The sequence below is a fragment of the Pundamilia nyererei genome, unplaced genomic scaffold, assembly GCF_000239375.1.
Source record: "Pundamilia nyererei isolate P.nyererei 1_Seehausen unplaced genomic scaffold, PunNye1.0 scaffold00401, whole genome shotgun sequence".
Classification (NCBI taxonomy): Eukaryota; Metazoa; Chordata; class Actinopteri; order Cichliformes; family Cichlidae; genus Pundamilia; species Pundamilia nyererei.
Window position 1 is genome coordinate 78,958 of NW_005187802.1, and position 20,885 is coordinate 99,842.

Here is a 20,885-nt window from a genome sequence, read left to right on the forward strand (position 1 = left end):
GCAAGCTACATTGTAGCCACAGCTGGGGCGCACTGACAGAGGCGAGGCTGCCGGACACTGGCGCCACCGGGCCCTCTGACCACCACCAGTAGGTAACGGGTGAAGTGTCTTGCCCAAGGACACAACGACCGAGACTGTCGGAGCCGGGGCTCGAACCGGCAACCTACCGATTACAAGACGAACTCTAGAGCCACAATCGCCCTTTATCGTAATAAAGGTAACAAGCTAACAGCTAGACAAAAGAAACAACAGCATGCTCAACTCAAAATGATTAAACAGTCTAATGGGTGCTAAACCACTTAAATCCAAAGTATTAATAAGAACTTCGGCATTCACATTTACAAATATTATAAGAGGAAAGATTGTAAGAGGAAACGGAGAAGCCTTTTAGCCTGTGGCCACCCTCAGCCTTTCCACATTTGGGTGTGACTCTCATTAAACCACCACCTGGTCGTAGTCCATGGCCAGGTGATAGCAAACATTTAAATATTAGTAAGTACAAAGTTAATGAAGTTGTTCATCCACAAACAGAGACTGTCTAAAAGCCCCCCCCCCCCCCCCGACATAAATAACAGACATTTATAAAATCCTAAATCACATGAGTTTGTGATACAATAAAGAAATAAAGAATACATCTTAAAGTCCATGAATATCTTTAAAAAAAACAACATATGTGAATTCATTATATATACATTTTATGACTATAGTTTTATCTATGCACCCAATGAACTAATCATAAAAACAACAACAACACCAAGTGCTTATTTAATCTTCCAGGATACCCTGTTGACAGATAATTTATCCAATCAGCTTCGCTTTGGAGGTCTAGATGACTGTGAATGTCAGGCTAAAGGGAACGTCTCGTTGTAGTATCTGATTATATCTAATTCTCAGCTCCTCTTACCTTCCCCACACAGCAAAATCCACAAGGCCACTTTAATTAGTGTGCCACATGTGTGGTCCTAAAGTGATTCTGTCACTCAATCTGTCTTTTCTTTTTTTACCTGTATGTGGGTGTAATAAATGATTCCCTTTAATCATCCCATTACAGACCACACAATTCAAATGGCCATTGTGAAGTACAGTACACACCGAAACCAGTAGTTAGGGTACTGTAATAAACAATAACATGTGAGCATATACAAATGTCACAGTGTAAGATGTATCCAAATATTGTGCCATGAGCCAAAGAAAACAAAAAACAAAGAGAAAACAAAGGCCTGAACATTTAATTTTATGCTTTAGTTATTTTTGTGTTTATATGATGTTTGAAAGTGAGGAGGAGGAAGGGAGGCTAAGACAGTTTGATCTGAAGAGAAAAACACATGAACTGGTTCCTAAATTTAAATCCATATGGTTAAAAAAGATTAGTGGTGATGCAATCTGCTGAAGCCTATTCAAGTGAAAACCTACTACTTACATGCAACTTTCATTAGTAGTCTGAATGTATATTATTGTTGTATTGAATTTATTTTATTTGTTCTAAATGTTTTGTTAAAATTCCTATTTTAAGACCTTGTGTATTTCCATTTTGTGTATGTAGTTAAATGTCAGGTTAGTATTGTCTTTCTGTCACAGTAAGTCCTGTCCTGGGTTGAAATCTACTGGCTGAACAGCTCAAACGACATAGACGCGGATTTAATGTATGAACCTGGACCCTCATTACTTGCATTGTCTTCAAAGGGCAGACTCACCATTAGGGGTGGACCTTTCTGCAGACTGTGCTTGCACTTGAGGTGGTGTAGCACCAGTAGTGGTGTAGTGGTAGCTGCCTGCTAGGTCCTCTCTACTTTGGCACACTGAGTTGCAGGAAAGGTGACTGGTCTGACTTGGACTATCTCCAATGAAGAAAGAGCTTCCTTGGGCAGTGACAAACATGGACTCTTCTGCTGCGGTAACAGCTTCTGGGATGGGACTGCTGCTGCTACTAGCATCTGTGTAATCATCCTGATGTAGAACAAAGAAAACATTAACAATTCTGAAAATCAATTACCGCAGGACACATGGCAAAAGACAGTGAATAATTTAACATATGGGAAATACCTTATTAGCACTTTGCATGCTCACAGTTATGTCCCGATGGTCATCGTCACTGTCGGTCCTGAATGAACGCTGGATGGGTGTACTGCTGTAGGGAGACGTTTGAACAGCCACTTGGACAACATGGTCACTGCCACATTCTGGACAAATCTGACTTTTTCCTGTAAATACACACAAAAAGTATATAGTAAAGGGGACCTGTAAGGTTTTTCCTTATTTTATGTCATAAAAACACTATTACAATGATGCAATCTCATATCAAACGTTGCTAAAAAAAATATTCAAATAATGAGGTCAGTATATCTGGATCATGAGAAACTGGGACTGTTGCAGGTAGCGGCACATCTTTATAAGATTAATGGTGTGGGCCTCCAAAACAGGCCACACCTATTCTTACATTTCTTGGTGTACCCCTCCACAATAGGCTGCACTTCTTTTAAAGATTACTGGTGAGGCCCTCCACAACAGGCTGTACCTCTATATAAGCTTATTGGTGAGGCTCTCCAAAACAGGCTAAAGAAGCCCCGGCAACCTGCTGTTCAAACCTTCTGTTTGCGAGGGGCAGCAAATTTGAGAAAAAGAGTAGGCTTAATGGGAGGGTGGCCTTGAAGAGAAAGGAACTAAAAGGCCTTTCTTCATTCAGTAGATGAATGGAGTAGCAACACCAAGAAGCGGTAAAAGATACGACTTTTCTAACCTGTGACTCATGCAGAGCTTCTCTTGTAATATCCAAGAGATAGAAATAGGTCCAGTTTAACAAAGTTACTGTAACAACTGTATGGAAATCAAGATGTATTGTTTTTTAATCAAGATATGTTGTTACATATTTTTCATGTCAAGATACAAAAAGACAAGGGTTGTATAATAAACCTGTTTGAACTTAGGTTTTGTACTCAAGAATAACAGGATGTTTAAAAGAAATCTGAAAACAACAGAGGAGAGTGACAGAAAACATGCATGGATATGTTTCAGGTCAAAGGAGATTATATTTTATCTACAAGGAGTGTATTCTGTAACCCACGGGCAAACAACTGTCTACGTCCAGACACGAGCAACGTGAAAAAAATCTTTTGTTGCCCAAAATGTCAGCAGAACCACAGACTAAGCACACTAACAAAAGGTGTATGGTTCCAAAAAAACTCTCCAAACATTTGTTGAACACAGTCTGTACAAGCCCGTGCAGGTCTTAATGTCAGGTTTGGTTGGATTGCGGGTAGCAGGCTGCTGGAATGATGACTATTATCTGCATCCTGCTGAAGTGGGAACTCTTGGCTATGGAATCCACGAGATAACGTGTTTGACGCTTCGAGAGAGGCTGTCTAAAACTAACATTTTGTCTTGTGAAATCATGGGAAACTGATAGTTGGCAAGTACTCTGAAATCAAATGAATTTGGTACTCGCAATGTGTGACCTTGTGTCATTTCTGCTTTGGTTTTTATGGTAGCACAAAACCTGCAGACCCACATATATTAATCATTAAAAAAATCTGCCTCTTACTATTATAGCATTATTCATTATCTTACTGCATTATTCACCATTTTTATCTTGATAAACAAGATAAAAATGGTGGACATTTTTGGCTTAGTTTCCTCCTGACTCACAGGCCTTCTGTTTGCAGGGTATAGAAATTTAAATGAAAGTTGGCTTAAAGCAGTGATTCTGAGACATTTTGGCCATCCCCTAGATCAGAGTCCAAAAAGTAAAGCTTCACACCCACCACCGGATTATTGAATTATTATCATTTATTTATGTTTAAACTGCTCATTTTAGTTTAAACTGCCCTTTATTATATCTTTTTATTGGCTATTATGACCAAAATGGCATCTTTTTGTTCACAGTGCTTTGTGCCTGTTTGCCTGTGAAAATAAGTAAACCTATAATTTACTCACCACCCATTTTCATTAATAATAAAGAACCAGCCCAGCTGAACTTTAATAACCTGAGGTTAGCAAGACAGCAGCAGCAAACTCTTCACCGTTTATTTTTATCATTCAATTTATTGTGCATTTTGACCCTGGTCTTCCACCGACGACGTGCTGTAGCTATGTATCCCACCACTATTGCTTGACCCACAGTTTGAAAAGCACTGGCTAAAAAAAGAAAGCTTAGGGCTCAAAGAGAACTAAGGGTTATTTTGTTAATCATGCAAAGCTACTCTAGGAGAGTCCAAGAAAAAACATATGGAGCTGGAAATGAGCACAAGATTGTTTTACCTCTTTATAGACCTGTCTGTGCTTTTTTTGGAACGATTTATTTCTCTGTGCAAGACATTTAATCTCTCTTTGTATACAAAAGGTGCTTTATAAATAAAATCTCCTCATCTAGAAACATCTAGTACTTGGCTATTTAAGGATAGTTTAGTTCGTGAGAGTGACCATGATTCATCAGGGATGACTCAGTTTCATGGATGAATCAGAATGAGTGTTGTAGTGTGCATGTCTGTGCACATGTGTGTGTGGGCTCCTCTCACATGTGACGATGACAGATTCAGCTATAAACTAAAGCCAGATATCACCTTGGTTTGGCAGTTTTCTATTTTTTGTTGTTGTATTTTTTTAACAAAAGATTTGTGCCTTAAGTGCATTTTTCTCCATTTCAAAACAGCTCCAAACATCTGGCTAGTGCAAACAGATCAAAAGGTTTTTCTTAAACTCTTCTTGCTGTTTGTACAGTTTTTCCTCTGCACATTTTAACTTTATGGATGCCAATTTAAAGAGAAAACATGCAAAAATACTTAAAGAAAGAATAATATTGATTTTATCTGCCTGGAGTGTTATATACATATAACGCTCACTTTACTGAGTGCCTCTTCCTGTGTCTGTTTATCAACTGTTGACGATGAACGCTGCAGGAACTCACTCTCACCTTTGCTGGCCCACTGTGCCTCTATCAGCTCCTCCCCGTCCTGTTCCTGCACACCTTCTGATAGCATCACAGCTCCTCTCCTCTTCGTTGTTCGTTCACCGGCTTCCTCTTCATCGTCCCCTCCCCGAAGAATGAATTCTGACCTGCAGCGAAGGCACTGCAGGCGAATGCAGCTGTGACAGAGCTCAGAAACCCGGCGTTGGTTTTCCTCCACCACATTAGACAGTATGTCAGTCAGAGCCTGGTCAGCAAAAAAAAAAAAAGTTTGTTAACAAGCAGGAAAACCAAGACATTTCTGCTCACTAAACAGTTCTGCAGGAGTCAAAGGTGGTAATAATACATTTTTTACAGCAGTTCAGAGATATACAAGCATTCTCCACACATTCCAGACAATATTAACTTTTTCCTGTAACTACACAAAAAAATTATATAGAAAATTAAAGGGTATCTATAATGCTTTGTGTTATTTTATGTCACAGATATACTGTTACAATAGAGGATTCTCATATCAAACATGGGCAGGCAATTTTCCCACGAGGCCGCATGAGAAACTGGGACTGTCATGGAGAGCTACATCTTAAGTTTGTGCGATGCTCCACAACAGGCTGCACCTTATTATTAGACAATATGTCAGTCAGAACCTGATCAGCAAAATAAATAATAAGAAATAATTCTGGAGGAGAGAAAGGTGGTAATAATACATTTCTGCCTGCAGCCCATGAGATATACAAGCATTCTCTTTGCTTTTCTCTCTGACAGGCGACTGCAAGCTAAAAACTGAAGTATTTATATAAAATGTCTTAACACATAGGCGTCAAACTCTGGCCCGCAGCCTAATTACATTTGACCCGCAAAGCCATACCAAATTACTATCAGAGCTGGCCTACTGGTATTATACAGCTAATATATATATTGTTCAGTATTAAGCTTTGCTTGTTCCATATTCAGTTTTTCAGCAAAACGTTTTTGAGTCCATGAGAAAAGATTCATTCTTATATCTGGAGGAATAAATATATTTCAATAAATATTAACGTTAGCCCGCGACTTTGTTCCAGTTTTGAGTTTTGGCCCACTGTGTATTTGAGTTTGACACCCCTGTCTTAACAGGATAGGAGAACTCGAGAAAATATTAGAATGGGTTTCCATAAACTACTACATTTGACAAATTTCTGAAACTAGCAGTCATTCTTAGTTCTTTCCTTAAGTAGAACCTCAAGGTGCTCGTTTGGTTTTACACGTAATTCAGTTATGTGTGTATTTAAACATACATTACATATTAACTGAACAGCTTTCTGCTTTTAACATTTCATCTGACACAGGTTTTAGATTGTACTGCTGTTGATTGTCGTCAGGTACACAAAGGTAACATGGACTGAGCAGAGGACAGCCTGTGAACATGCCCAGACAACTACAGCATGTCCAAGAAGTCAGTGGGTGGGTGTTCTTATTTACGTACACTGCTTCATTGTACGCACCTTGCACGTCATCCGCATTGATGTGTGGGAAAATTGACAGCACAAACAACCACTCCTGGCAACAGAAGTTTGTGTGCACGAATTTAAATGTGTGAGAGTTTTTCAGCTAACCTGCAGTGCTTGCTGAGGGTCATCATCTAACAGGACGTAGCGTCTCCTCCGTTTGTCCTTGCTGATGTAGTCAAAGTAAAGTTCTACAGCTGGAAACTGATTTTCTAAATCCTGAAAGATAGTCAAAGTCATTTATCAAGTTGATAAAAACATTATATTTTCCTTTATAGACGTAAAGATGTTAGAGATGAAGAATCTCCTTTCATACCCCTCGGGTCCACGCAGCCTCAGTTGTTTCCACCTTAGCCAGGCTATCCAGCTCCAGACGGCATCTCTCCTGGCCACACTGCATGTCCATCTCAAGCACTAAGCCCTTTTTGATGCACAAGAACACCTCCCTTCTTCCCTTCCTCTGCCCCTGACCTTCACCAAGCCCCTCCTCTTTGTCAGATAAGACACCAACAAGCAGAGGGTGACAAAGGTCCACTAAGAGAAAAGAAAAGTAGTAGTCAGAGAAAGCAGATCATAACTGGAGGAGTTTTGTGCTGATTATCCTTCAGAATAACTGCATTTTGTTAAGTCGAGCACATATTGAGTTAGATACTGTTTAAAATGTTTCTCAGTTTTCAACCTCCCTACCTCCTAAATCCTCTTCTTCTTCATGATTGGTCTCGCCACTCGCTGCTCTAGCAGACCTGTGGCTCTCTGGACTTGGCTGAGGTGAACTCACTACTCCCTGGCTCATCACCAGTCCATCTACCATGCTGTTATCCAAGGTGGACTCTGTCAGCTGAGGGGTCTGACCACCTTGCAAGGTGGACTCCATTTCCAGGTCTGCATCCACGTCAGAGGCCTCATTTCTGGGTTCAGAGGAAAGAATAGGTGGTGGGAGGACTTCCGGGACCTTGTGGGAAGACGGCGGCAATGGCTGCTGCTGTGGGATAGATGTAGTGGTAGTAGCGATGGTGGTGGTGAGGCCGTTGCAGAGGGTTTGAGAGCAGGAGGTTTGCTGGTTAACAGTGGTGGTGAGCGTTAAGGGTGAAGCTCCATCTAGATGGTGTTCATATCTTAGCCAGTCTTCTCCGAGTTGTTCCCTGAAGCTGGACATGCGTTCAATCTCCTGCTGGTGCTGAAGGACGATGCCTAGAAGAGGAAAAAGAACAGCAAAAAAAAAAAAAAACATTCATGCTCGTATCCACCTCTATACTTTTAGTCTTGGACTTCGCATGACTTTTCTTAGTTGAGCATATGATAAGGTTATTTGATACTTTAGCAATATTTAACAAGAGCATACTCCATTACTACAGTACAAGGTAAATCATAATTTTTGCCTTTATGTTGAAACTTTAGACGGCAAACATGTTTTGACAACAAACCCTGTGTGGAGGACAAGGGTCTGGACTCATAATCAGTATCACTGGGTTCGGATATACTGGCCCTCCGCACTTTCACCTTACTCTGAAACAAAAATTGACAATTTTTCATTAAATATCAGAGAAAAGCACTAAAAAAAGCATATCAACACCCAAAAGAGCATCACTCCCACCCTATTTTTCCTTCTGCGAAGGTTTGAGACAACCGCTTCGCCGACGGACAGGCTGTCACTCAGCTCCCCCATCCCACTAGATGCTTCCTGGTAACTGCGTTCTGCAGGCATGGTGTAACCTGAAGGCAAAGTCTGCACCTGGACCATCAGCGGCCCTGGTTTTGGCAGAACCTGCAGAGAAAAGTACTCCAACTTTACTACCACAAATGATTTTAAGTATTAATTCCACATTTTCTTTTCCAAATACAGTGCAAATAAATGTAGATTAAACCTTGCTACAAAGTAGGGCTGCTCGATTATAGCAAAAATGATAATCACGATTATTTTCACTGAAATTGAGATCTCGATTATTTGACGATATTTATTTAACAATAACAATGTATTGAATGATGGCTTTAAAGACTGTCAAAAAATAATATAAAATAGTGTGCAAATACTGATAACAGTGCAAATGTTTGCAATATAAAAAATAAATGAAAAATGTAAACATCTATGTTTAGTGAACTTTGCAGTGTTGCTCTGTGGTGCAGCTACGACACTGTAGCAAAGTTTACACACTATGTCTACTTGATCCACGTCTGACTCCGCGAACCCATAATGTTTCCACACCACTGAAGTTTTTTTTACCTCTGTTTTCAACCAGCGGCAGTCACTCTCCTCTCCAAATAACTTCTGCTTAGCTTTCCGAGCTTCCCTCGGGTCCTCTTAATCAGCGGTCCCCAACCCCCGGGCCTCGGACCGGTAGCGGGCCGCGAGAGTTGAGGCTCAGGTGTGAAATGTATAGTTTTCAGGGTTTTTAATCGGCTTTCAACGTTATTTTGTTATCGTTTTTATTGTTTACTCTGTTTTCCTGGGTCTTTTCACGTGTGTTATGAATAAATTTTCTTTTTTTCGGTACCGGTACTAGTTTTATTTTGTTGTAATTATCCGCGACACCTTAAAGGCCGGTCCATGAAAATATTGTCGGGCATAAACCGGTCCGTGGCGCAAAAAAGGTTGGAGACCGCTGCTCTTAATTGTTGTGACACGTGTTCAAAATGCAGAGAGGTGCGCTCGATTTGCCACACGGAGCAGCGCGAGAGTAAAGCACGAGGGAGGGGCTAATAATCGGCTCAGTCATCTTTAATGATCGTTGAAAGCCCAGATCGTAATCGTGATTACAATTCGATTAATTGGTATCAGCTCAGACGGCACTTTAAACAGACTGAACTCTCTCTTAATGCACCACCGCATAGACATTGCATGTTCTCCCCATCCTTAACGGACAAGGTATTTAACATATGGACAAAGCTTGGAATAACATCAATGACTGCTCTTTTCACGGACAATATCTTTTCCTCATTTGAACAGCTGGTGAACAAGTTGAAGATCCCTCAGTCACACTTTTTCAGGTATCTACAACTCAGGAATTTTGTTGCTTCTAATACTGACTGCTTTCCGTCCTGTCCACCTCCATCCCTTTTGGATGATATTTTTGATTTTAAACCAAATGCTAAGCGGGTTATAAGTGATGTTTATGAGCTGTTAAGTGATTTTAGGCTGTCCACATTGCAATCACTTAGGGAACGATGGGGAAGTGATCTTGGCCAACGGATTGCAGATGAGACTTGGCATAAGATAATCAATAGAATTTCTTCGTCATCTATTTGCCTTAAACATGTGGTGATTCAGTTCAAAGTTGTTCACCGTCTCCATTGGTCTAAAACTAGACTGAGCAAAATCAAGGATGGGTTTGACCCCACATGTAACCGGTGCAAACGAGAGCCTGCTTCCCTATTTCACATGTTCTGGGCATGTCCAAAACTGGGTAGCTTTTGGAAAAGCATATTTGAAACCATGTCCAACATATTTGATGTTCCAATTGCACCCTGCCCGTTTATAGCTATTTTTGGGGTGGCGCCTTGTGATGCTAGTCTTTCCAAATCACACTCTGATCTTCTGGCCTTCTGCACTCTTTTGGCCCGTAGAATGATATTATTGAAATGGAAAGAGCCACTTCCACCTGTATATGGGCAATGGGTTAAGGATGTCATGTACTATACTCAGCTGGAAAAGATCCGCTACACTGTAAAAGGTTCGGTTCAGAGGTTTTATGACACATGGCAACCTTTTCTTACTTACTTTGAAAGATTAAGTCTGGCTTAATGTGCGTGTGAGTGGGGGGGGGGTTTGGGTTTTTTTGTTGTTTTGGTTTTTTTGTTGTTGTTTTTTTTTCCCCTTGCTGTTGTTCATTTATTTTATTATTTACTTTGTATCTGTAATTTTATTTTATTTTATTTTATCTCTTCCTTCCTCTCTGGCTGGGTTTTAGTTACACAGTTCTGGATGGGGGGGGGCAGGACTGTTTGTTAATATTGCCATAATTGTTGTTGGAAGCAATTCTTTGTTCAATAAAAAGACCTTGATCAAAAAAAAATAAATTCGATTAATTGAGCAGCCCTAATACAAAGTAAATAAATGTAGCAAGTAGCAACAATTTACATCGCATGAATTTTTGAGTCACTCTGAAGAGAATCTGCTTTAGTATCAAGCTTTTAAACTGTGAGATGATGAAGTGATGTTAAGAGTGAGACTCACTGATATTTCAGATGAGGACAGTAGGGTGCCATCAAGTTTGAGCTATAAAGAAAGAAAAAAGGGAATGCCTGAAATTTTGGGTGAAAACAAGAAAGGCAATTCTGGGAAGCTTCTGCAGCCACTCACACAGAAACACACTGCAGCTCAAACCTTTGTGTGAATAGCAAAGCTGCACTTTGTGACAAATTGGAGAACAGATGACCCAGAGGCTACTAGAACTTAAAAACAATACTTTCACATCACATTTCCATCCTTCTTTGGAAATGTAAGGTAAACTTTTAAAAGTATATATATGCATAATACATTCAGTTACAATTCTTATCACTCACTCTGGTGTTGGCAGCTTTTGGCGAGAGGTGTCTGACTGTGGAGGTGCGGTGGGTCTTCTGGAAGTACAGTGGGTTTCCTTCCAGATTCAACTGAAAAAAGACAGTAGAGTTTGCATTCTTAGCTACTCACCTATGGAAAAAAAAACCTCCCAGTTTGAGACAAGGAGGCAGAAAATCTTAGGCTAGATTACATGACTTTAAAGTTTTTTGTGTAAAACCTCACCACTAGATGTCAGTAGACTGCTGATTGAAGTTAACTGAATTCAACTCTTTTATTAGCATTAGCTAACTTCCTGGCTAATGTTAGCTAAGTGCTCAGATGCCACTGGTCAGCTGCGACATTAATGCTGGACCACTATTGTTATGATGATGATGTAGGACCAACACAGGGATATCAAATCGTAAAGATTGTCAGTCCACACTTTACCTCAGCTGTCAATATATGTACATGCCTATTTACTGTGGGTGAGGCTATAAATCTTTGTGAAAAGAGTCTGATACAAGTCGATGAGTCAATGAAGCTTACTTCTATTTGATTAGCGCGATACTGAGGTGAGTTGTTCAAGATATCCTGAACGTTTCTGTCAGTGTTTTTGCTGCTGTTAGCTTCGGTTAGCCTTTGTTAGCTGCTGTTAGTGAAACTTAGTGAATAAACTGCCATACAATGTGGGAATGTAATCAAACTGTGTCACAGGGCTAAAGCCTAACATTAGCTGGCATAACATTAGCTTATAACCAGCTGTCATTGTTCATCCAGCTTTCATCAGCTGTACAGAAATGGGGGGATTTTGCATCTAATCTGTTGCCATTAAGTAACTGTAACAATATCTGGAATAAATAAGCAGGTTTTTTTGTGTTAGGGCCCTGACTTCAGTTCTGCAGGGACTTGAGGTGAGGAAGAAGAGGATGATATTCTATTAAGATACTGGTGGTGTTGCCTCCTTCCTTCCTGTTTTCAGTTTGTCAGTGGAGGGGACCCCTTCTTAGACGATAAAACACAAAGTATGAACCTTCATATCTAGAGTCTGAAGGTGCATATACAAATTCAAATTTGCCTGAACAGCATGGGAATGGCTACGAGTTCTCTCCTTCTTTGGGATGTATGTGGCCAGTCTCTAACCACGTAGATAAAATATGATTAGGCAGAACAGTGACGTCCACTGTATTCAAGATGTTTGTGGCACAAACCAGTGCCGGCACCTGTGCATTTTTAATGGGTTAAATCTAAGTTTATAAGAACACATCAGTTTGTTGGAAGATGTAATTACACACTAATCTGTGTATATTGATGAGTACAACTTTATTTTTCTATAACATAAACTCAGAAAATGGCTATTGTACCTTTAAACCATTGTTTAGTTATGCCGCTATAAGCTCAGGCAGCTGGGGGACCTCAAAGTCAACCTCATTAGTATTTTCTAGAGATGTGAGGTAAAATATTTCCTCTGTATCGCAATGTTACAGACTCTTTCAAAAAACAAAAACAAAAAACAAATACTGGATCCTGATGAATTCCAACAGTTTAGCCCAGCCCCACTTTTGTAACGTTTTCATGCAAATCCATCCAAAATGGTTGAAGAAACCTGCTAACAAGCAGATTTAAAAACAATGAGCCCTAATCGCTTGACCTCACTGGGAGCAGTAACAAAGTGTCATGTAAATTTGATCATCTAAGGATAAATGTGTGCATGTGTGCATCTTTACTGTGTTGAGGCAGTGCAGCAGGGAGAGAGGAGCCAGCTGGGAATGCTCCAGCAGGATGTTGTAGGCCAGGTCTAAATGCTGGAGAGAAGACAACTGTTCCACGCCTGTTTTGATGAGAGATGCCAATGATGCAAGTGAATTCAAACTCATGCACAAGTTCAAGAGCACTGGTTTTAAAGGAAAAAAAATGACCAAACATTAAGTTGTGTAATTAAATTCTCATGTTCTTTTCCCTTATTAAAAATGTCTCTGTGTGATGAAGAAAACTATCTTACAAAACAGTGGCAATAAAGTTTGTATATCTTCACGCTGCTTCCTCATCTACCAGCTTCATCACTATTTGGTCTCTTTGCTGAGAAGGTAAATTGGGCTTTAAGAAGAGTACGGGAAGCCTGCGACTGATAACAGTTGTTCCTACCGTTGATGGTTTCCAGTTCGTTGTTCCTGAGGATGAGTGTGACCAGCTTGGCCCTAGCACTCATACCGAGTGTTGGCGCCCTCTGCAGGCAGTTGTAGCCCAGGTTCAAGTGTTCCAGCTCAGTCAGAGCCTGGGCGAAAGCAAAAATAAAGTAAAACAAGATTACTGTAAATTGCAGAATAAACAAATAAAGCTTAGATTCTATGTAACCAAATGCTGATAGCAATCCAACCTTTAGGAATTCAGCACACTCCTGAATCTTGTTATGGCTTAGATCCAAAGATTTCAGGACATTCAGTAAACTCTGTAAGATTTGAAGAAGTTGAGGTTGGATAGAAACCTTATGCTTATGAATCAGTAATGACACATCTGTGTATTTGCTTGTCTCACCAGTGACTGGTCAAGGCAAACTATGGAGTTGTAGCTGAAGTTCAGGGTGTGAAGTTCAAGCCACGGTAGTGCTGAGCTCAGATCACCTCCACACAGAGAGAGCAGCTCCTAAAAATGCACATCATATAAATCACTGAGCTTTTTGGTCCTCTCATGAAACCTGCTCATGCTACCGGCTGGGAGTACCTCCAAGGAACTGAGGCTTTTTGAGCAGGTAAAAACCTCCAGCTGGGAGTAAATTCCTCTGAGGCCCTCAAGACAGTGAGGGGGGATTCTCTTCAGCTGGTGAGGAAGAACAAGCAGAGACGAGTTATAATGTAAAATACCTGTGACCTTAAACAACAAGAAGTGAAAGTAGGAAGTATTCACACATTACCTCCAAACACTTCAGAGACTTGAAAGGGAAAATTTTTAACACAGACTTGAGCCTCACACCCAGCGGGTTGATGAGCTGCAAACACACAGCGAGTCAGAAATTAGTTGGCAGGGCCAACTTTTTGGGACTCAATGTGAAAGAACCAAGTTCTGGGTTAAAACCAACCTTGAGGGAAACGGTCTTCTGCAGGATGTCAAACAGGAACTGCAGCTGCAGCAGCGAAGTGGTGTCAGCTGGGTGGGAGGGCAGTGCGAGGAACCCGTGTTGCTGGCTCCGGGATAGCAAGTACTGCTCAAACAGCCTTGTGAGCTGCTGCAAGGTGGCAGCAGGCAGGGTCAGCGTGCTGCTGCCGTCCAGCACCATGTCACCTGAAGGGTGAAAGCGAGCTTTCATGCTTAAAGTAATCAGCCAGATTTGACTCACAAGTGACAAGTTAGTAGGGGTGGGGGAAAAAATCGATACTGTGTAGTATCGTGATATTTTGTTTGCTAATAATGTATCGATACAGGGACAGCAGAAATCGATATTTTGTTACAAAAAAGGTTTTTGTGGACTGGAACTCTGACTTCAGAGCATGTTGATCCTTTTTCTGAGCAAGAACCCTGACATTCCTTCACTGTCCAAATATGTTTAACTTTTTTTTTGGCAGCAATAACCATGACAGTTTACTTATTTTAATTTAAGACATGTTTTATTTTAATTAAGTTTAAAACTTTTTTTTATTTAATGTAAAATTATATTTTGTTTTAATTTATTGTCAAATTCTTCAGTTGCTGAATGGGCTGCATAGTTTTTATAAATAGCTATAATTGTACCAGATGGTTGCATTCAGTTCAGTTGAACTAGACTGTAATACAAACCGTTCAGTTTGTCAACAATAAAACTGACTGAAATGAGAGAAAGACTGAGTGCGAGACTTTGACATTAGATAAAATGAATATTGATAAAGTTTACCTTTATGTACAGAATCTGAATATCGCAAAATATTTTTAAAAATTGCAATAATATCATATCGTGCGTTAAGTATCGTGATAATATCGTATCGTGGGATGTATGGTGATTCCCACCTCTGCAAGTTAGTCAGCTACAGAATGAATGAGTAGCTCCAATGCAGTGCTACAGATTTGGAAGCATCCACCTGAATATTATTGTTGTTGGATGTCAGTGGAGCTCAGTAATTTAGGTAGCTATGCCTCTTTTTCACCAACTTCTACTCAGCGCGACTCAGTTTTTAAGGTTTTCCATTAGGTGGTAGTAGCTGGTACCACATACTTTTTAGTATCACTTTGGTCCCGGTTCTAAGCGAGCCAATCTGAGCCAAAAATGTGACGTCAACGGACGGCATGCCGCTAATCGGCCAGGCAGCGACTACACTGAAAGAGACACGAGTGCGACTCCTTCCCAAGACTCAAACCTGCCATTTTTTAAACCTGGTAACAAGGGAAGTGTTTACACACGCCTCCCACCAAAACCTTCACTTGCTGTGTTGTGTTTGTGGCGCATACTACTGAGGTCTTGAGATGTTTGGGCAGCCTTGTTGTAACGACCCCACCCACATTGAGATGGTACTTGTAACTGAAAAATGCAGAAACTGTGCAGAGTAGGTGCCAGTGGAAAAAAGGCTTTAGTGATCACAAACTTGGCAAATGGCTGAGAGTGTGTTAGACACACAAAAAATCATAATCAAACTACCGTATTATACTGTTGTTAGTGGTCTGATGTCGGCTAAATAATTTGCATTTCTGAAAATGAATCATTATCAGTGAACTATTAACACCACTCTCATTCATGTATTTAGTTCATATTGGAGAGTTCTGTGGACAGGAGGAACCTCAGAATAGCATCCCTGCTGTTTGGTGATGATGTGGTTCTGTTGGCTTCATCAGTGCATGACCATCAGCATGCACTGGAGCGGTTTGCAGCCGAGCATGAAAGCCAGCGACTCTGAGTCTGACGAAGCGGTTCACTGCTGGGAAAACAGTGCAATGCTCTATTTGGGTTGGGAAAGAGAGGCAGCCTCAAGGCGAGTGAGTTCAAATATCATGGGATCTCATTCACGAGTGTTGGGAAGCTCGACGGACGATTTAGCGCGGCGTCAGCAGAAACCCGGCTGTTGAACCAGGCCGTTGTGGTGAAGACAGTTTCGATTTACTGATCCATCTACGTCCACAACCTTCACCTGTGGTCATGACTTCTGGGTAACAACCAAAAGAGTAAGGCAGTGAATACACCCTTTACCTGGACTGTGCCTTAGAGGTGAGGTAATTACTTAAGGCCCGGGCACAGAATCGTTACAACAGAGGCTCCACTGGACAGTTTCGAAAAATGTGAAGGAGGGCATAAATTTTGGACTTTTTATCAATTTTTTAAATAAGTTTATAAGTTTTTGTTCTAGTGATAAAAACCTCCCACATGGACATTCAGAAATTAAGTAATAGATAAACATTTAAATGACAGAAAAGGTTGTTTAAATTTAGCACTATCTGCTCCAGGAACTTCTTTTTACAGCGGGCCCATAGTAAAAATTACCTTGATGCCATTTTTACTGAAAATCACAGAAAATGAAAAGCACAGAAAATGATTTCCTATTTTCTATAAATTAACGAAAACTTAGTTTTATAATTACAGGACAGTCTCAGCGATAAGCAACTAAATCTTGTTCTGAAACTTTACACATGTATTTCTTACAATTTAAGCACACAATGCTTATTGACAGATTTCTTTCATTTAAAACAACAGCATTTCTTTATCGTGCATGGTTAAATCTGGGAACGCCTCTGGATCCCCCAGGAGGGACTCGAAAGTATGGCTGCTGTGAATGTGACCCAGCATCAGATAAGTGGAAGACAATAGATGGATGGTTGATTTCTCTCAATAATATAACACCCCCTTTCAAATAACTCCTCAGACAAATTAAAAGGAAAACATTATCTGTAAACAGACTGTAAAACCCCTACATTATTAATGAATAGGGGATTAGGCTGGCTCAGTTATTATCTCATACATCGTCTGTTGAAATAGCTTAAAGCGCAATCAGCTTTTGGGGTGGGGGGAAGGGTTGAAGGCTCTTAGATTATTATTTTTCCTCACAGAGCGAACCTGGATGGTCCTGAACCTGTCAACATGAGTTAACCGCCTCATGATCCTGTACATGCTGCTGTTTTTGGACGGATCTTGTACGGAAAGGGAACAGTGTCACACTGGCACATACCGTTATTTCGGAGAAGCGTGGCCAAGCTATGTACGAGAGGAGAGTGGCCCGTCTGAAGTGCAGCCATCCTGTAAGAATTCAAGAAATAGTCCTGAGTACACAACTCACGGAAATTAAAAACAGAAAAGCTTGTCTTGCACGCGTTCAGTACGTTTCGTGCTGTTGTTTCAGCGGATTTGATAAAAACAAAAGACGACTACAGACAACTATACCACAGCCTCGGGCTAATAAGCACTTTTTCCGTGTTAATGTAGTTAGCGTTCAAAGCTTTAGACACGCTAACTGACATAGGCATCCAAAACTCTGCTATTGCTAGCAGTTAGCTCGGCTAAAGTATCCCGATAAGTAAGCAAAACGACATACCTGTGCAATGACAGCCGACAGCCGGATTGCTAACATCAAGGTGTTAGTTATAGTAGAGCATATTAATTTTGGCGCACAAAGAAACGCCACGTTATGGTGCTCATTTGTTATTGTGGCAATCAAGCGCAGAGTGATGTTGACATTTTTTACCTCCGTCACATGACGGAACTGAAAGCGTGTACGGTAGCCTCGTTATACCAAAAGGTATGACTCTTACGCGCCCATTAATAATAAAGTTTCTTCTTTTTTTAAATCGTTCTTCTTCTTTCTGCTTCTTCTTCTTCTTCTTAATATTATTATTATTCATAATAATAGTAAAAATCCTCACAGTTTGAATAAAGGCACACATTAAAGATAAATATAAATGTCACTGCCTACAGTCAAAAGGTCAAACGTTCAGTTCAAGGTTATTATACTAAAAGTAAACAAACATAAACTAAAACTAGATGTGCAAAAATTGTTGTTAACTGAAATAAAAATAAAAAGTTGCCCTTAAAAATAATAAAAATTAACTGAGATGATTTTTGTAAAATGTGAAAATTTACTAAAACGTTAAAAATCTATTTAGAGAAAATAAATATCATTAGTTTTCCTCTTTGTCAGTTTGGTAAAGTTTGTTATTACAGCTTGCCTGATGAGGCTTTGATGACCTGATACTTATGTCTGCAAGACTTAAAGTACTGGCTTCAAAAAGTGGTGCTTTTTTATTTTAATACCTATGCAGATTTTCCTGAATCTTGACTTCAGCATATGTCCTCTATATAGTATTACAATTTTTAAACAAAAAATTTTAAACAATAAAAACTAAACTAAAATGAGCAAACCCGATCAGGAAACTGACTGAATCTGAATTTTAAAAACAAGAAAACAGAAACAAAAATAAAACTGATTTAAGAAAATACAAAAGTATAATAGCTCTGTTATGATCTTACAATAATTCAAAAATACATATTTTTATACATATATAAGATGTAAACTATGGCCAAAAAATACTGAAAGAACGATTAAGACAGAGCAAGCCTATAAAAGCAGTTCTTTTCGTTCTACTTAAAAGGCACAAAAATAGAAACAGACGTGTAGAAATGCATAAGAACTTTTTTTAAAAAGAGATTTTCTACTTTTTCATCAATAAAAAGTTCTGTCATGTGCTAAAACATTTCTCGACATGATGTATAGTTGAAATTTAAACGTCTGTGGCCACTGGGTGGAGCACTTGCAGCAAAGAGGCTAGATTCCATATAATGGTCTGTATTAAATAGAAATAAATACAACTGCAAACAGCGAGGATATATACAACTTTCAGATGTCAAAACCATAGAAAATGAGCATCTGTGCATAAGTAGCAGTAACTATATGTGTTTTAACTTTGTGCTTGAAAACCAAAAGCAAATAAAATTAAAATATATATATATACATAAAGTTAAGATGAAGTCAGGCAGAAGTGTTGCAAATCTTACATGGACCCTTCAAAGGTCATGCACTAAAGACTTTTTCTGGCTTCTTCCCTTTAAAAGCCCATATAATAAGACACATATAATATAATAAGACACAGACCCTGTGGTAGCTGTGGTTTTACAGCTGCTGGCAGGTGTTGGTCCAATCAGATTCCAGCCATGGCAACCAATAAAAAACAGAGTTCGATGGGTGTCCAAGAGGCATCATTGGAGCTTGCACTGCATCTACTCCTATCAAAACAGACCAGATTAAATTGAATTGAATTTGTGGTGAACCAACATGAGCTTGATTTTAGCAGGTAGGTCAACTATAATAGAAAGCAGAATATAAATCTGAATATAATCAAGAATACTGTGAAGGTTTACAAGACAATCACGTCCATGTACAGTGATTACATAGCATGTAACCAGGTGACAAGCTTTAACCTCTGTACACTTAACTGATCTAAACCAGGAAAGCAGTTTTCAGCAGCCCTTTTGTTTTATTGGGTAACACTTTTGGCTTCATAACAGATACTTTACAATGATTTGCATGAGCAAATAAAGCAGGAACTTTCCTAATTTGCACATGCATCACTTGTTGCTAGGCAGCAAACAAACATACTCTCTCGCACACACACACAAACACACAAGCATTTTTCCATTTGGGACTTGTGAAGCGAACATTTCCATGTAAGGATTTATGCTCTGTAATTTGGTAAACATTTCCATTCAGTAAGATGCTGTGCGTTTTACCCGCTTAAGAGACCTGAGTGCATATTCAGTTAACCCCTTAGTCCCAAAGTTTTATTTATTTAATTTTACATTTTTCTTTTCACCTAAAAAAAATAGAATCCAAAGTGAGATTTGCACAAATGCTAGTAATTTTACTTTGGCCAAATAAAAAAAAAAAACCTGTACCGCAGACAATAAATGAAAGCCTCATGGCCGTGATTCAGTGACACTGATGTTATCAAACATGTTTTCAAACCTCCAGGTGGTAACCCTTCTAAATTTCATACAGCAGAAATGAAGTACAATACATTCCACATGCAGTTTAGTCATAGTGCTACTAGAGGTCAGCATCAGCAAACCTTTGAACCTTTACATAATGTATGAAGTGGATCACCTTCATCTGGGAGGAAGAGGTTACCCATGCATGCATGTCTACTAGTTTTGACAGTTAATTACAATATGAAGTCATAATCCAGCTGCGTATCTGCTGTTCGTGTGACCTTGGTAACTCCCACTAACCCCACTAACAGGATGATATATTATTTTCCTAACTCCCTGCTCATTGCTTTTACTTATCCAATCAGTAATCCAAGTAAAGGGAAACCGTATTTAAGTCAGTAATCAAAGCCAGACTTTAAACAGTGCACTCATTCATTGTCAAAGTGTAAAAAATGGACTTGTTTTCACTGATAAGATGCCAGGAGAGTCCAATAACCTTAGTAAACTCGGTTTTATTCTTATTTGTTTTAAATGACAATGCATTTTGAAATTAGAGATGACTGTGAAGTAACAGGCTTGCAGTGAGGCCTAGCAGTGTAAAATTAACTAAATACATCATATTAATCAGTAAGATAGTGATTCATCTCTCCACTGGCTAGATAGGAGTTTGAATAATTCATCAACAATGAGAGATTCTTTTCAAGATAGATGGAACTCTATTGGCTTATTCAAATTAGGAATTTTTAGTTTTAATTAGGTATTTATGTGCTTTAAGTGCTATTGAAGCATATACATTTCCTATCTAATATATCGGCAATGACCTCACCGATAGATTCACGAGCCTTGTCATCAGCAACACCTCTCATGTTGATCTGATCTCAATGTGATCTGAACTACTTCCAGATTACTGTTTTTCTCAAAAATTATGCTAACAGTTTGAATTGTTCAGCTATGTTTACTGGCTTACTCTTTCAGTAATTCATGTACTATTTTTATCTGCAACTCTGTTCAGTTTATTCATGATTTGACTAAATCCAGTCATTAATTCATATTTTTTTCTTTTTGGCTTATGTGAGAGTTTAGTTAGACTTTTCTAATGTTTTGGCCATAATTCTAGCCAGCTGTTTATCAGCGCTAATCATTTCATTTCTT

The 20,885-nt window shown here is 39.4% G+C and overlaps 1 protein-coding gene across 1 annotated transcript in view; it reads right to left on the reverse strand.

The window, feature by feature from the left end:
• Positions 1–19,017, reverse strand: part of stk11ip (serine/threonine kinase 11 interacting protein) — a 37,538-nt gene extending 18,521 nt beyond the window's left edge. The window contains exons 1-19 of the mRNA XM_005753101.1: positions 18,901–19,017; positions 16,984–17,051; positions 13,938–14,140; positions 13,773–13,847; positions 13,583–13,678; positions 13,397–13,504; positions 13,239–13,310; positions 13,007–13,136; positions 12,589–12,692; positions 10,885–10,974; positions 10,556–10,597; positions 7,979–8,149; positions 7,809–7,890; positions 7,072–7,575; positions 6,701–6,918; positions 6,493–6,603; positions 4,907–5,147; positions 2,044–2,201; positions 1,695–1,947 (exon numbers count right to left, since the gene is read on the reverse strand). Coding sequence (XP_005753158.1) covers positions 1,695–1,947; positions 2,044–2,201; positions 4,907–5,147; positions 6,493–6,603; positions 6,701–6,918; positions 7,072–7,575; positions 7,809–7,890; positions 7,979–8,149; positions 10,556–10,597; positions 10,885–10,974; positions 12,589–12,692; positions 13,007–13,136; positions 13,239–13,310; positions 13,397–13,504; positions 13,583–13,678; positions 13,773–13,847; positions 13,938–14,140; positions 16,984–17,050 — 2,725 coding nt within the window. The 5' untranslated portion in view covers position 17,051; positions 18,901–19,017. The remainder of the gene's footprint in view (positions 1–1,694; positions 1,948–2,043; positions 2,202–4,906; positions 5,148–6,492; positions 6,604–6,700; positions 6,919–7,071; positions 7,576–7,808; positions 7,891–7,978; positions 8,150–10,555; positions 10,598–10,884; positions 10,975–12,588; positions 12,693–13,006; positions 13,137–13,238; positions 13,311–13,396; positions 13,505–13,582; positions 13,679–13,772; positions 13,848–13,937; positions 14,141–16,983; positions 17,052–18,900) is intronic.
• Between the last annotated feature and the right edge of the window lie 1,868 nt (positions 19,018–20,885).